Genomic DNA, 17,442 nt, shown 5'->3' with positions numbered 1-17,442 from the left:
TCTGTAACTCTTTGCAGTCTGTTTTAGACTTAACTCTTGAATTAAGTTGTATCATCTTCAGACTTTGCCACTTCACCGGTCAACCCCTTTTCCAAATCACTGGTGAATATGTTGAACAGCGCAGGTGTCCAGTACAGATCCTTGAGGACCTTGCTGTTTACCTCTCTCCATTGTGAAAACTGACTATTTATTCCAACCTTTTGTTTCCTGTCTTTTAATCAGTTACTGATCCATGGGTGGACCTTCCCTCTTATCCCCTGGCTACTCAGTTTCATTAAGAGCCTTTGATAAGGGACCTTGTCAGAGGCTTTCTGAAAATCAAGTACACTGTATTGACTGGATCATCCTTATTTGCATGCATGTTGACTCCCTCAAAGAATTCTAATAGATTGGTGAGGCATGACTTCCTTTTATAAAATCCATGTTTATCCATGTGTCTGATAATCTTGTTCATTGCTATACTTTCAATGAATTTTCCTGATATTAAAGTTCACCAGCCTGTAAGTGCCAGGATCTCAGCTGTCCTTTTTAAAAACTGGTGTTACATTAGTTACCTTCCAGTCATCTGGTACAGAAACCGATTTCAGTGATAGGTTACATGTCACTGTTAGTAGTTTTTGCAGTTTCAGATCCAAGTTCCTTCAGAACACTGTCTGGTCCCAGTGACTTTTACTGTTTTAGTTTATCGGTTTATTCTAAAACCTCTCCTACTGAGACATCAGTTTTGGACTGTACTTCAGTTTTGTAACCCCAAAAGAATAGCTCTGATGTGGGTATCTTGCAACATCCTCTACAGTGAAGACTGATGCATATAATTTGTTTAACTTCTCTGCAGTGGCCTGTCTTGCTTGACTACTCATTTAACACTTTTTAGCTCCTCGGGGATCTAGAAAGAGCTTTAAAAGGAATGTGATGTTGCCATCACTCATTTGTGTGCTGACTACTAAGCAAGAAAATATTCTCATTATATTTTCTTCAAGCAGGATTTTACAAAAGATTACACCCTAGCAGGGCTGTCCGTTTGGAAGAGCGGGGCCTGGGTTGGCAGTGATGTCACTTCAGGGGCCGAACACATCGGGGGAAGGTAGAGGAGGCTGGGGGAGGTAGTCCCTGCCCAAATAGCCAGGTGTAGCCCCGCGCACACTCCGGCCACCCATGCCTCCTGCCTTCCTGGGGCTGGGAAGGCTGCAGCGCCGCCGCCGCATGCTCTCCTCCAGGTGTGCTCTCCCTCAGGTGGAAGGGGTGGGGCTGGGGGTAACCTCCCCCAGCCAGCAGTTCACCATCCAGCCAATTGCACTGGCTTGTGGGGTCCCCAAAGCGCAGGGCCTGGAGCAGTCATCCCGATTCACTGTTACCTAGGGATGGCTCTGCTCTCTAGTTCCTTGTAGTTCAAGTCTCTGCCTTCATTTTATTTTGGGGTAATATTTAAAGGTCTCCTATAGGATCTAATTCTTGTTACATAAGGTGTCAGGCTGCAGTAGCTAATTCTTTGATTATTTGATGGTCCCCTTATCCTTTCCTGGAGTCAAAGGACTTCTGGAAATAAACTTATCCACCTGTGTACCTCATATGGAAGCCTCTTTGTCTCTTGGTCCTGGAAAACAGCTTTTCACATAGCAGCAATTTTGGCCCAGTGGGTAGGAGAATTGGCCATCCCATTACAATAATTAAACCCCACACACAGATGGAATACAAGCTGTCAGGAACACTATCCCTGATGATGCCACAGCACAACTGGCTGCTCTGTGCCTTTATACTCACACACAACTATTTCAAATTTGATGACAATATATATCTCCAGATCAGTGGCACTGCTATGGGCACCCGCATGGCCCCACAATATGCGAATATCTTTATGGCTGACCTGGAACAACGCTTCCTCAGCTCTCGTCCACTCACGCCCCTTCTCTACCTACGCTACATTGATGACATCTTCATCATCTGGACCCATGGGAAGGAGACTGGAAAAATTCCACCATGATTTCAACAGCTTCCACCCCACCATCAACCTCAGCCTGGACCAATCTACACAGGAAGTCCACTTTCTTGACACCACGGTGCAAATAAGTGATAGTCACATTAACACCACCCTATATCGAAAACCTACCGACCGCTATGCCTACCTTCATGCCTCCAGCTTCCATCCCGGACACATCACACGATCCATTGTCTACAGTCAAGCACTGAGGTACAACCGCATCTGCTCTAACCCCTCAGACAGAGACCAACACCTACAAAATCTCCACCAAGCATTCTCAAAACTACAATACCCGCAGGAAGAAATAAGGAAACAGATCAACAGAGCCAGACGTGTACCCAGAAGCCTCCTACTGCAAGACAAACCCAAGAAAGAAACCAACAGGACTCCACTGGCCATCACATACAGCCCCCAGCTAAAACCCCTCCAACGCATCATCAAGGATCTACAACCCATCCTGGACAATGATCCCACATTTTCACAGGCCTTGGGTGGCAGGCCAGTCCTTGCCCACAGACAACCTGCCAACCTGAAACATATTCTCACCAGTAACTGCACACCGCACCATAATAACTCTAGCTCAGGAACCAATCCATGCAACAAACCTCGATGCCAACTCTGCCCACATCTACACCAGCGACACCATCCCAGGACCTAACCAGATCAGCCACACCATCACTGGTTCATTCACCTGCACATCCACCAATGTAATATACGCCATCATATGCCAGCAATGCCCCTCTGCTATGTACATCGGCTAAACTGGACAGTCTCTACGGAAAAGGATAAATGGACACAAATCAGACATTAGGAATGGCAATATACAAAAACCTGTAGGAGAGCACTTCAACCTCCCTGGCCACACTATAGCAGACCTTAAGGCGGCCATCCTGCAGCAAAAAAACTTCAGGACCAGACTTCAAAGAGAAACTGCTGAGCTTCTGTTCATCTGCAAATTTCACACCATCAGCTCAGGATTGAACAAAGACTGTGAATGGCTTGCCAACTACAGAACCAGTTTCTCCTCTCTTGGTTTTCACAGCTTCAACTACTAGAACAGGGCCTCATCCTCCCTGATTGAACTGACCTCGTTATCTCTAGCTTGCTTGCTAGCATATATATACCTGCCCCTGGAAATTTCCATCACATGCATCTGAAGAAGTGGGTATTCACCCACGAAAGCTCATGCTCCAAAACGTCTGTTAGTCCATAAGGTGCCACAGGATTCTTTGCTGCTTTTACAGATCCAGACTAACACGGCTACCCCTTTGATACTTAAATCCTTTAAGTGCTAACTGAAAAAAGCATAGCATTCAGCCTGCTAGTCCTCCAACTGTGGCACATTATCCTCTTCCTATCTTCACCTACATGTACCTCCTTTTCCAGGCTCACTGTTGCATCTATTTTAGTGTTTAGTTGGGGTCTAGTTCTTCTACGTCTTGATGGAGAAACTGGGAAGCTATACCTAGATAGGTGAGTATAGCTGAAACCTTTGTTTTTCCTTCTTTATATTCATTCTGCTTGGAACAGCTACTTGGAACCCATCACTTTACACTGAGACAAGAGGACCCCAGAAAACAGAATTTCTTGATTATTCTTTCTTTTCTGTGAACAGGCTTAATCACTATTGACACTTGTCCTTTGGTGAAAAAATTGGTCCTCCTCTCCTTAAAAGTAGTTATTGTGGGCACTAATCCAAAACAAATTGCAGCGCTGTAAGTCCTTGTGCTGGGAGCAGAGAGATGCTGGCAGAGATGAAATATGGGGATTAGAAATTATCTGTTAGTGTGCTTGATTGATGGGAAGGGATACCCATCACTCTGCATTTGTTGAATCATATCACGTATCAGAATTAACAATAGAATTTCTGTGTATGGAGGCTAGCAGCAGGCAAAAACTGTATTGTTAGTTTAAAGCTATTAATGATTCTGCAATGTTTAACTAAATTGTGATTGTTTTATGATGTTATAGACAACAGGATCTATTTCTGTTGACTAACTTCAGCTGGCAGTTAATTTAAACATCTTTCTTAAATTTTCATTTATGTACAATTTTGTACAAGGGGGAGATGAGTTCCTTTTTAGTGCAGCTAAATGCCTCAGAATTTACTGTATTAGTGTATATCTTACCCACCAAAAGTATTTTCTTCCCAACCTATGATGGATTATTCTTGCTACATGGGAAGTTTTGTGTGTGTGTTGGATGGGTGGGGAGATTGTGATGTATGTAATGCTTGCAATATTTGAATACTTCAGACTTGCATAACATTTCACGAAGTAATTTATAAGCATTAACTAATCCTCCACGCTCCTTGTTAAATATCTAAAAACAGTTATATCCTAATTTGCATAGATTAACTGCTGTATGCCAAAAAATTATACTGCCAATTCATAGTAACTAATTGTACTAGTAATGAATGTCACATTTAAGCTTTATGGACTTGGAGAGACTTACTAAAATAATTTCCATTTGGAAAACTTGTATACTGGCCATACTAGAGATCATTTTTGGTTGATTTATAGGGTTCATGGTTTGGCTATTTCATTTGTCTTGTTTAAATAATCCTACTGGGTGGATAGCTAAGGCAATGAAATTTTGTGGCTTCCAGAGGAAACCACAAATCTTAATTAGTACATAGAAATCCTATTTTTATTGGTTTTGTTTTTGTTTTTGTTTTTTTTAAGTTATGATCATCTAGTGCAGGGCTTGGCAACCTGTGGCATGCGACCCCCCAGGGTAAGCACCCTGGTAGGCCAGGCTAGTTTGTTTACCTGCCACATCTGCAGGTTTGGCTGATCGCAGCTCCCACTGGCCGTGGTTCGCTGCTCCAGGCCAACGGGGGCAGCAGGAAGTGGCGGCCAGCACATCCCTCGGCCCACGTCATGCCCTCCCCCCCCGCCATTAGCCTGGGACAGTGAACAGGTAAACAAACTGGCCCAGCCTGCCAGGGTGCTTACCCTGGTGGGCCGGGTGCCAAAGGTTGCCATCCGTGATCTAGTGTGACCTTAACTATACTAGTACTCAGTCACATTTTAGGTTACTGTATTGTATGAGGCCTTACTACACAAAGTGTTTATACTCCTAACAACTAATTGACTCCTGTTCTTCACTCCTCTGCTGTCCCTCCATTATTGAAAAACTGCACTCCAAATTATAACTAGCATTCATTTCGGCACATTCCGAAGTTAAAATGTATGATGCAGAAAAGTGAAGTTGCATTGCAGATAGATTTTTTTCAGTTCAGTGTAGAACAATACATCTGGTGAATATAAACAACTGTAGTCAAAATAAGTATGTATAATTTGAACCTTGATAAGAATATGCATGTATGAACGCAGGTCTTCTGTAAAATCCTGGAAACTTGGTAATTTCTGTTTGACTATCCACTTGTAGTCGCCTTCCTATTTCCCCTTTCCTAACTGAAAATGTGTGTTTGAACTATTTCAGGAGGATAAATGTTGCTTTGGAATAAGATCTATCTTCTTCTCCACAGATTTCTGCTTCAGTGTCTTGAAGATCTTGATGCCAATCTACGAAAATTAAATTCTCGTTTGTTTGTGATTCGTGGACAGCCAGCAGATGTGTTTCCCAGGCTCTTTAAGGTAAGCTCTAGGCAGAAGTGTGTTTTAATTCAAATGCAGCATTTTTCTTTTCATACACTGTTTCGCCTCCACTCAGAAGTTTTTAGCTTTCAATCATCAAACTAGTTTTGTCTGGGAAGACTTGCGTCCTGTTGCACTTTAACTTAAATCACTACTTACCTAAATACCTTTGAATCCCTCACTACTTTTTAAGGTTAGAGAATTTTAGTTGGGCTCCTATTCTGAGAGAGAGAGATTTAAAGAAATGTGTGGGTTTTTTGCTTTTTGTGTAAAATAAAATATAGCTCATAATAGCCTGCAAAGTATATAAAAATTTTGTGCTGTTGCTAACTTTCCTCCTAGTTTGACAATTCTCCCTGAAGTAGAGAGGAAGTTTTTATTCTGGGGAAATTGTTCAGGGTTCATGGAGAGAAATGTTATATTCATCCCTAATCTCTAATGAGATTCCTATATAGAGGTTAAATTCTTTGGTCGGTTTTTGGGTGGGTTCAGGGTAGTCTGGCTGCCCTCCACCCCCATTATCCAGTGTGTGTCTCACTGTCTCATCTTATTGAGTCTGGAATCTTTTTGGGGTGGGGGGAAGTATCCAACATTTCAAACTGTTCCTCGTAAATGTATAAACTTTAAAGTTGGAAATTGGGGGATCATAACTTTTCTAATTGTATAGAATCAAGCTATAATTGCTAGCTGTCAAGCTAATTCTGCTAGATACGGCTTGACTTATTTTGATAAAGTTAGACACCTAGCCTCTAAAAGGATTTATGTTGAAGATGTTTAAAGTTTGTGTGGGGAGTTTATTACTGAACAATTCAAACCTGCCAGGGATTGTGTGTGAATCTCTTGTGCTTAACAATCTGCCCTTCCTTGTATGTAGCTTGGACATCTGGGTATGTATGTGCTGCAATTAAACACTCCTGGCTGGCCCACGTCAGCTGAATTGGGCTTAGGCTATGATGCTGTTTAACTCCAATGTAGCTATTCGGGCTCGGGCTGGAGCCCAGGATCTGAGACCCTGTCAGCTGACGCTGGCCAGCTGTGGATGTTAAATTGCAGTGTAGACATTCCTCTGATTAACTTCTCCAGACCTGAGGAAGAGCTCTGAGAAGCTCAAAAGCTTGTTCTCCTCCTTTGAGTATTGTCCTTATGAGTTCTCCACTTCAGCTGCACATGTGCCTTCAATAGGAGAATTTTTTTACAGTGTTTTTTTGCTCACTTTGGCCTGAGATGGAGTTTCAGCAGTGTCCACTTTGAGCTTGCCTTATAGATGTTTCTTATCCTAGTTGTTAGTTTAGTTAGTGTAGGGTAGCTGGTAGTTGGTTTATATGAGATCCGTTCGGTTTTTTTTATTTTATTTTCCCTCTGGGAAGGTTTTTACCTCAACGGGAGGGTATTCCTGGTTAATTGGGGTTCAGACGCTTCCACACTTTCCAGGAGGCCATCCTTGTGAGTAATGGGCATTCCCACTGTATCCGTTGCCTCGAGGAAACACACATCCTTTAAAAGTGCAACTTCTGCTTTGCACTTAAATTCAGAGTTAGGAAGAACTGGAAAATTAAATGGAGACTCCTCATGATAGAACAGGGGTGGCCAACCTGAGCCTGAGAAGGAGCCAGAATTTACCAATGTACATTGCCAAAGAGCCACAGTAATATGTCAGCAGCTCCCCAGCAGCTCCCCTGCTCCCAGTGCCGCCGCCTCCCCCTCCACTCCCCATGCCTGCCGATCAGCTGTTTTGTGGCATGCAGGAGGCTCTAGGGGGGAGGGGGAGGAGCGAGGGCATGGCAGGCTCAGGGGAGGGCACAGGAAGGGGTAGAGTGGGAGCAGGGCTTGTGGCAGAGCCAGGGTTTGAGCAGTGAGCATGCCCCAGCACATGGGAAAGGTGGCGCCTGTAGCTCCAGCCCCAGAGACATGGTCCTTGTATAGGCACCATATTAACTTCTGAAGAGCCGCATGTGGCTCCGGAGCCACAGATTGGCCACCCCTGCGATATAACATTCCCTGCCATCCTTCGTCCTGCTGTACGCTGGTCTCCAGTCAACAGAAGTGCCCCTGCCATCTCAGCACAAACACTCTCTAGAGGAAGATTCCTGTAGAGGCCTCTCAGACAGACTATTAAGACTATGTCTGTGCTGCAATGTAAGCGCAGGCTTAATAGAACTCAGGTTAGCAGACCCTGAGTTTGTTAACCTAGGGCTTGAGCCTCTATGCTCATTTGTAACCCCAGGTTAGGAATTGTTGAACCCTGGTTCCAGTTTTTACGTTGCATCATGCGGGCCCGCATCCAACCACCCGTATCCCAGACTTCCTAGTGCCCTTCCAAAATGTGTTCACTCTAGTCCTTTGTTTGTGGTGCAGTGTGGGAAAACTGTCCAGGGAACAAAGAAAGTAGGCCTGTGGGATACCCCGGGAGTCCACCAAAAGTATGTCTGCTGCACAGTAAAACAACTGTGGCTGGCCCATATCAGGTGATTCAGGTTGTGAGGCTATAAAACTGCATCTTGGTTTTCTCTTTCCTTTTGAGATAATTTTTTAAAAGTCACTTTGATCATTTTTGGATTAATTCTCTCTGAGAATTTAGCTTCCCATGCAGTTAAAACAGACAGGAATGCTTAAAGGGCAGCATTTATTCTCTGAGAAGGTGGTGTTGAATAATGGCTAGAGGGAGGCCTGGTTTTTAGTTTATCTTTGCTACTGCTTCTTTTAAGATTTTTGACTTTTTCTGATGTGCAAGACTGGATTATTATCTAATTAGGTGTGGAGGAATAAGTGTCTCTTCCCCTCCACCCCCTGGCAACTGGTGTTTCTAACTAACACTTTTTTCCTGAATTTCAGGAATGGAACATTGCAAAACTTTCTATTGAATATGATTCTGAGCCATTTGGGAAGGAGAGGGATGCAGCAATTAAGAAGCTGGCTAGTGAAGCCGGAGTGGAGGTCATTGTACGAATTTCGCATACATTATATGACTTAGACAAGTAAGTTACCACTGTCGTAAGTTCACAGAGTAGTGATCTGTGTTTTTTATGCAGCATTCAGTCATTGTTTTGCACAGAAACTGCAATGCACAGTTGCAGTCTTCTTTACTGTAAGCTTAGTCAGGTTTCATTCCTCCTCCTTACGCCCCCTAGTGAAATAATGACATCTTATTTCAATACAAAGTAGAGTTTTGAACTCCAAAATGGGTCAAGGAAGCCAACATATCAGTCCTTTAATAAAATATGCCATAATCAGTCTATAAAAATGGCTGCATATTTTTTGGGTGGATATGGTGTGTTAGTGCCTATAATTCGCTTTACATAGGATTTATCATTTTATTTAAATTTTAGATTTTGGATATAGTTAAATAGATACCAATTTTTAACAGTTCTACCATTCCATACCATCAGGGTGATAAAGAACCTGCTAAGAATACTAATGGTCAAGATCAGTACCCTTGCTTCAAATTAGTGCAGTCTTCAGTATGCAAATATGTCAAGAAGTTTAAAGTCCTTTACTGTTTCTAGTGGGCTAGTTCTGAATCGAACATTTTTCAAACACTCCCTTTCTTTCATTTATGTATCTAGAAAGTTATTGGGGATTGCTTGATATCATCATCTTGCCTTGCACAATGTCATTTATATTTTTCTACAGACCACTGTTTTTAATGGATTAGTACTAGATCCCTATTATTTATACATACATACATACATACATACATACATACATACATACATACATACATACATACATACATAAAATGTAAAGTATTGGTCCCATTGAGATTTTGATAAATTTATTAACTATGTTATAATTTCCAGTTTTAGACTATTATAGCTGATTTAAAAGTAATTTATTTAAAATCTCTCACTTTTATATTTTTTTCCCACTGTTTGGAACCCAGGAGTTGACCTTTCATCAGTGGGTGGGGAGAACAAATTAATGAAGTAGTTTAAAAAAAAAAAAAAAAAGAGAGAAATTGCTGCTCCCTCTGCACAACATGGTTTTACCATTCTATGCCACAATATTAGGGTTGTTTTTTTTAAATTCTGCTTCAGTGTTCTCTGGAGTTTGGGGTATATCCAAAGCAAATTATTCTTTTGAGGAAAAAGTGGAGTATAGAAGCGGGGTGGGGTATGTGCATGCATGTACAGTGGTTGCCATTAAAAGCATTAGATCTTCATTTTTTGCCTAAGTAAAGTTACCATATTATTCCATGGGAATACCACAGTAATCTTTTTTTCTTCCAAATTGCAGTTTTAAAGCTTTTAATTGGTGGCTTGTATGTATGTCTTTGTAATAACTTTATTTTTACTGATATCTGTAATCTGTTTGAGGATGTGTATATATTTGTTTGTTTATTCGTTATTTGTCCACTGCGGAGAGGTTTGTTTTTTTTTTTTTTCAAACCCAGAAAGCTAGAATAGTAATCACTTTGTTATGCAATTAAGTTCTTCTGTCTCCCTAGTGGGATTGGAGTGGTATAATTAAGGTTCTAGGGTGTGTGTGTGTGTGTGTGTGTGTGTGTGTAAACAACAGAATTCAAATTGCAGGTAAGGACAAAGTGTGTGTGTATAATATATAAAAATTGTAATATGCACTGGTATTAAATGCAGGCATTTATGTGTTTTGAACACAGGATTATAGAATTAAATGGGGGCCAGCCACCTCTTACCTATAAAAGATTTCAGACTTTAATCAGTAGAATGGAACCCCTGGAGATGCCAGTGGAAACCATCACTGCAGAAGTAATGGAAAAGTGCACTACTCCAGTTTCTGATGACCATGATGAGAAATATGGTGTTCCGTCATTAGAAGAGCTAGGTATGTTATAAGACTTGTATTCGTTCATTGCACTGTGTTAGACACATTTTCAGTATTACTTATAAAATGTCCTACATGGTTATTTCAGTCTTGTTCAGGTGACTTTTACACTTAAGCTTCATAAATAAACTAAAACTGCTGACATCAGATCAACCTAAAGCAAAGGTGGAAAGCCTGAACAAGTGACTTCAAGACTTATTTTTTATTATTATTATTTTTACGAGGCTAGATGGCTAGGTAAAACCCTATATTTTTTGGCCTCCTGCAGCATAACCATCTTTCCATGATATCAGAGTACACTTGTTTGAAAACACTGTACTGGCTAATATGCTTGGAATCATAGGACTGGAAGGGACCTCGAGAGGTCATCTAGATCAGTCCGCTGCATTCATGGCAGGACTAAGTATTATCTGAACCATTCCTGACAGGTTTGTCTAACCTGCTTTTAAAAACCTTCAATGATGGCAATTCCACAACCTCCCTAAGCAATTTATTCCAGAGCTCAACCACCCTGATGGGAAGTTTTTCCTAATGTCCAACGTAAACCTCCCTTGCTGTAATTTAAGCCCATTGCTTCTTAACCTATCCTCAGAGGTTAAGAACAACAATTTTTCTCCCTCCTCCTTGTAACAAACTTTTATGTACTTATATATTCATAGACTCTAGGACTGGAAGGGACCTCGAGAGGTCATAGAGTCCAGTCCTCATGGCAGGACCAAATACTGTCTAGACCATCTCTGATAGACATTTATCTAACCTACTCTTAAACATATCCAGAGATGGAGATTCCACAACCTCCCTAGGCAATTTATTCCAGTGTTTAAGTACCCTGACAGTTAGAACTTTTTCCTAATGTCCAGCCTAAATCTCCCTTGCTGCAGTTTAAGCCCATTGCTTCTTGTTCTGTCATTAGAGGCTAAGGTGAACAAGTTTTCTCCCTCCTCCTGATGACACCCTTTTAGATACCTGAAAACTGCTATCATGTCCCCTCTCAGAGTACGTCTATGCTACAGGATAATTCCGATTTTACATGAACCGGTTTTTTAAAACAGATTGTATAAAGTCGAGTGCACGCGGCCACACTAAGCACATTAATTTGGCAGTGTGTGTCCGTGGTCCGAGGCTAGCGTCGATTTCTGGAGCGTTGCACTGTGGGTAGCTATTCTGTAGCTATCCCATAGTTCCCGCAGTCTCCCCCGCCCCTTAGAATTCTGGGTTGAGAGCCCAGTGGCTGATGGGGCAAAAATCATTGTTGCGGGTGGTTCTGGGTAAATGTCGTCAGTCATTCCTTCCTCCGGGAAAGTAACGGCAGACAATCATTTCGCGCCCTTTTTCCCTGGATTGCCCTGGCAGACACCATAGCATGGCAACCATGGAGCCCGTTCAGCTTTTTTTTTTTTTTTTTTTTTTTTTTTTTTTTTTTTTACAGTCACCCTATCTGTACTGGATGCTGCGGACAGAGGCGCTACTCCAGCGCTACACAGCAGCATTCATTTGCTTTTGCATGATAGCAGAGATGGTTACCAGTCGTTCTGTACCGTCTGCTGCCCGTGTAATTTGGTAATGAGATGACGGTTATCTGTCCTTCTGTGCTGTCTGCTGCTATCATGGGTGCCCCTGGCTAAGATCAGCCGGAGGCGCAAAAGCAAAACTGGGAATGACTCCCCGAGTCAATCGCTCCTTTATGGTTTCTAAAAATAGAGTCAGTCCTGCCTAGAATTTGGGGCAAGTGTACTAGAGAAGCAGTGTGTCAGAGAGCACAGCTCCTCCGTGTCAGATCCTGCAGAAATGTTGAGCTACTGCCATTCACGGGGGGTGCCCCTGCAACAACCCCACCCATTGCTTCCCTCCTCCCCCAACCTTCCTGAGCTACTGTGGCAGTGGTCCCCCCCCCCATTTGTGTCATGAAGTTATAAAGAATGCAGGAATAAGAAACAGTGACTTGTTAGTGAGATAAAATGAGGGGGAGGCAACCTCCCCGTGCTATGACAGTCCAGGCAGGACATTAAGCGGTGCGGGGGAGAGGAGCCCAGCATGTCGCTGCTATGATAGTCCAGGCAGGACAGAATCTTTTCTTTACACAGGAAAGGGAGGGGGCTGATGGAGCTCAGCCCCCAGTGGCTATGATGAAGACGGTTACCAGCCGTTCTGTCCCATCTACTGGGAATGACCAGGAATCATTCCTATTTTTACCCAGGCGCCCCTGAGGCCAGCCAGGGGTATTCAGCAGTTTTCAAGCATGTACCGTCTGCCACCAGGGAGGGGAGAGGAGTGGATACTGCTCTTCACTGCTACAGCATCGTGTCTACCAGCAGCATTCATTAGACATAGGGTGACATTGGAAGAAGTCAAGAAAGGATTTCTTTCCCTTTTCTTTCATGTGGAGGGGGGGGAGTAAATTGACGAGCTATTCCCTGAACCACGCCGGACAATGTGTTCGAACCTTCAGGCATTGGGAGCTCAGCCAAGAATGCAAATACTTTTCGGAGACTGCTGGGGACTGTGGGATAGCTGGAGTCCTCAGTACCCCCTCCCTCCTTCCATGAGCATCCATTTAAGTCTCTGGCTTCCCGTTACACTTGTCACACAGCACTGTGTAGCCTGTAGATTTTTTTTTTTAAACGCTTTGGCATTTCGTCTTCTGTAACGGAGCTCTGATAGAACAGATTTGTTTCCCCATACAGCGATCAGATCCAGTATCTCCCGTACGATCCATGCTGGAGCTCTTTTTGGATTTGGGACTGCATTGCCACCCGTGCTGATCAGAGCTCCACACTGGGCAAACAGGAAATGAAAATCAAAATTTTGCGGGGCTTTTCCTGTTTACCTGGCCACTGCATCTGAGTTGAGATTGCTGTCCAGAGCGGTCACAGTGGTGCACTGTGGGATACCGCCCGGAGGCCAATACCATTGATTTGCGGCCACACTAACCCTAATCCGATATGGTAATACCGATTTTAGCACTACTCCTCTCGTCGGGGAGGAGTACAGAAACTGATTTAAAGAGCCCTTTATATTGATATAAAGGGCCTCGTAGCGTGGATGGGTACAGCGTTAAATCAGTTTAACGCTGCGAAAATCGGTTTAAACGCGTAGTGTAGACCAAGCCTCAGTCTTCTCTTTTCCAGACTAAACAAACCCAGTTTTTTCAATCTACTCTCTTAGGTCATGGTTTTCTAGACCCTTAATCATTTTTTGTTGCTCTTCTCTGGACTTTCTCCTATTTGTGCACACCTTTCCTGAAATGTGGTGCTCAGAACTGGACACAATACTCCAGTTGAGGTCTAATCAGCACGGAGTAGAGCATGTCTTTCTTACAACACTCCTGCTTATATACTTACAGCTCCTCTTTTGCATTGAACACCTTCCCTATCTCTGTGCTTCAGGATAGTACCTTGTGTTCATACAAAACTGTGCTGAAAACCTATTTTTGCAAAGTTACACAAGACATTATGATAAAGTAAATGAAGTAAAATAATAAAAAGACTCCTTTATCCTCACTCTGTTTGTAATGTATTTAATCTTCAGTCACTTCCATTAAACACAAGCAAATATGACTTTGCCTCCAGGTTGTCACCATAGGTGTCTGGGAAAAATCTTGTCACACCTCCACTGCTCTGTCTAGTCCAGTTCAATTCAAATCACACAGCTTGGGTCTAAGAAAACAAAAAGTAAAACATGTATTTGATCAATTTAGTATATAATTAAACACTTAGTAACAACTATGCAGATCAGTTTTTACATAATATTGTTTACAGTAATGATCTATTTAATTACCATTGTTGTTTGAATCTGGCAAACACAAGTGCCCATATGAAAACATGTCAGGCTAAACATAGCATGATGAATCAAAGAGATACTGACAAATTGAACTTTTTGACATTCACCATCAGTTTCTCCTGGAACACCTTTTAAATATGTCTGGACCCTTACAAATCATTTAAAAACATTTTTATAAGGGTTTTTCTGCTCCTCTAACAAATGTCTTTTCAGTCTCTGCGGGGGGAGAGGAATTACTAGCTTCTTGTTACAGTATTCTTGAGTGTAATTTGTCACTATAGCAGGTACAGAATTGTCATACAAATTTTCAAGTTAACCTCGTCCCTTTCAAAAATTGCAGATTAAAGGCCCAATCTAACAAAACTCGTAAGCATTTACTTCAGTGACACTACTGCACTTATTACTGCGTCCCTGGGTTATGCAGCATATCCTTCTCATTGGTTACTGAGTTAGTTCCTGGTTCTCTGCTCTGCTCCCAGGCACTCCATTTTTCAGTAGAATAGAACAGGGTTCGGCAGCCTTTCAGAAGTAGTGTGCCAAGTCTTCATTTATTCACTCTAATTTAAGGTTTTGTGTGCCAGTAATACATTTTAACGTTTTTGGAAGGTCTCGTTCTAAAAGTCTATAATAATATAACTAAACATGTAAAGTAAATAAGGTTTTCAAAATGTTTAAGAAGCTTCATTTAAAATTAAATTAAAATGTAGAGTCTCCAGGACCAGTGGCCAGGACCCGGGCAGTGTGAGTGCCACTGAAAATCAGCTTGTGTGCCGCCTTTGGCACACATGCCATAGGTTGCCTACCCCTAGAATAGAGTAATAGAACTATAGAGTTGGAAGGGACCTCAAGAGGCCATCCAATCCAGCCCCCTGTGCTGAGGCAGGACCAAGTAAACCTGTTCTTAAAAACCTCCTATGACAAGGATTTCACAATTTCCCTGAGAAGCCTATTCCAGTGCTTAACTATCTTGACAGTTGGAATGTTTTTCCTAATATTGAATATCTGACTTAAATATCCCTTGCAGCAGATTACCTTCAGTGGACGTGGAGAATATAAAGACTTGTCTCTGTAAATTTTAGTTCCAAATTTAAAATTTTTCAAAATGAGCTGTTTCCATTTTGGCTGTTTTTTGTTATGCATTCTTAAAATCTAATGGAGGTTGTCTCTGAAAAATAAAAATCTCGGTAGTTCTTCCATCCCAAATGTTACAGAGCTGAGAACTCAAAAACAAAACTATAAACAAAAATGGAAATTGTTTGTTTTTTTTAAACTGTCCATGCCAAGGGAAATGTAAAAAGGAATTGAAGTAAGATCTTTCCACTCTTGCCTCTTTTATAATAGAGCATAAAAATCATATTTAAGCTAGTTGCAGGTAAATGGTGTTCTAAAGTAGTTTGCTAGGACTTGTCACTTCGGCAAACATTGTTTTAAAAGCTGTATTCTGCTATCCAGTGATGTTCTCAAACCATGATACAGTTTTTCTCCAAGAATAGGGATAACTACTGATTCTTTGTGCTACAATATTAAAAAATATATCTTTTTTTTCTTCTTTTAATTCACTCATCAGGTTTTGATACAGATGGTTTGCCTTCAGCAGTGTGGCCAGGTGGAGAAACAGAAGCACTCACGAGACTGGAAAGGCACTTAGAACGAAAGGTATGTTGCAGATCATTGATGTAAGCAAAAATTGGCCTCTTGAAAACCATGGTAAATTACTGTTACAAATAAGTGTGGGGAAAAGAAGAACAGAATTTCCAGGAAACTGCAACAAAGACCTATATCCTGATACAGATTGAATAGCTATTTTTTTTTTGTAATGATTTTTACAAGTCGATAAAAATTTAGAATTTCAACTTTTATAAAAATTGAACAACTAGAAGAAGATTTGATAACATCTCATGTAGTTTTGAAAAATATATGAACTCCTTTTCCAGTGGAGATACCTTCAGTAAAGTCACAAAAAGTGACTATAAAGATAACTTCTTAATCATCAGTTATGTTTCAATTTTATATTCAACTTTATAATCTTCCTGTCTGCCTGTGGATCATCTAGTCTGTATTCTACCAATTTGTTTTTCTTTTTCTAAGGCTTGGGTAGCAAACTTTGAAAGACCACGAATGAATGCAAATTCCCTTCTTGCAAGTCCCACAGGGCTTAGTCCCTATCTGCGGTTTGGCTGTCTGTCATGTCGCCTTTTTTATTTCAAGTTAACAGACCTATACAAAAAGGTATGAACTCAACTTGGTCAGATAATCATGTTTTTATATACAGTGAAAAAAATTCTAATAAAATTTGTTTTCTTTTTGTGTTGCCTTTCAGGTAAAGAAAAACAGCTCCCCTCCCCTCTCCCTTTATGGCCAACTCCTGTGGCGTGAGTTTTTCTACACAGCAGCTACTAATAATCCACGCTTTGATAAAATGGAGGGAAATCCTATCTGTGTTCAGATTCCATGGGATCGGAATCCTGAGGCTTTGGCCAAGTGGGCAGAAGGCAGGACAGGATTTCCTTGGATTGATGCAATTATGACACAGCTCCGTCAGGAAGGTTGGATTCACCATTTAGCCAGACATGCTGTGGCATGCTTCTTGACTCGAGGTGACCTGTGGATTAGTTGGGAAGAAGGAATGAAGGTACAGTTTTTCATTAATGAATTTCTGATGCAGATAATAAGAATTAAATACAAACTATACCCATTGGTAAATGCATCCAAGTAGGTTTTACAGCTTAAACTGTGGTCAAAAAATTTAAACCATGTAGTTCTGGTAGGAGTGAAATGATCTTTGGTGCTTAACTTTAGGTAACCCAGTCTGAAAATTGAGGCCAGCAATTATTAAATCCATGGGTTCTTTTAAAATCTAAATAGAATATGGGGGAAGTGAGGATATGACCTCTTGAGGTCCCTTTCATCCCTATATTTCTATGATAAGAATAAATACAGATTATTCATCAGCTAATAGAAATTCTTTCCCAAACATACTCTCTGCCCCTCTTCCAAAAAAGAAGCGACCCACCTTTTCTTTTCAGATTAGTAGAGAAAATAAGATGGGAATTGAGATGGGGGCAGAAAAGTAAGTGTTGAGGACACTTGGCACCTGGCAGTATCAGACCCATACATGTTGGACAACATGATTTGTGAGTAATCACAATTAATTAGTCCAACTAACTACACCTCTACCTCGATATAACGCGACCCGATATAACACAAATTCAGATATAACACAGTAAAGCAGTGCTCTGGGGGCGTGGAGCTGTGTATTCCGGTGGATCAAAGCAAGTTTGA

The 17,442-nt window shown here is 41.5% G+C and overlaps 1 protein-coding gene across 2 annotated transcripts in view; it reads left to right on the top strand.

Annotated features, from left to right (window-relative positions):
- CRY1 (cryptochrome circadian regulator 1) overlaps positions 1-17,442 on the top strand; it is a 78,247-nt gene that overhangs the window by 39,964 nt on the left and 20,841 nt on the right. For both annotated transcript variants that reach the window (XM_050926566.1, XM_050926576.1), the window contains exons 2-7: positions 5,472-5,580; positions 8,413-8,555; positions 10,196-10,380; positions 15,728-15,816; positions 16,249-16,389; positions 16,481-16,792. In XM_050926566.1, the coding sequence (XP_050782523.1) occupies positions 5,472-5,580; positions 8,413-8,555; positions 10,196-10,380; positions 15,728-15,816; positions 16,249-16,389; positions 16,481-16,792 (979 nt within the window). The remainder of the gene's footprint in view (positions 1-5,471; positions 5,581-8,412; positions 8,556-10,195; positions 10,381-15,727; positions 15,817-16,248; positions 16,390-16,480; positions 16,793-17,442) is intronic.

Source organism: Gopherus flavomarginatus, chromosome 1 (genome assembly GCF_025201925.1).
Source record: "Gopherus flavomarginatus isolate rGopFla2 chromosome 1, rGopFla2.mat.asm, whole genome shotgun sequence".
Taxonomy (NCBI): Eukaryota; Metazoa; Chordata; order Testudines; family Testudinidae; genus Gopherus; species Gopherus flavomarginatus.
Note: the sequence above shows the minus strand (reverse complement) of the source record. Positions and strands in the feature narration are given on the sequence as shown.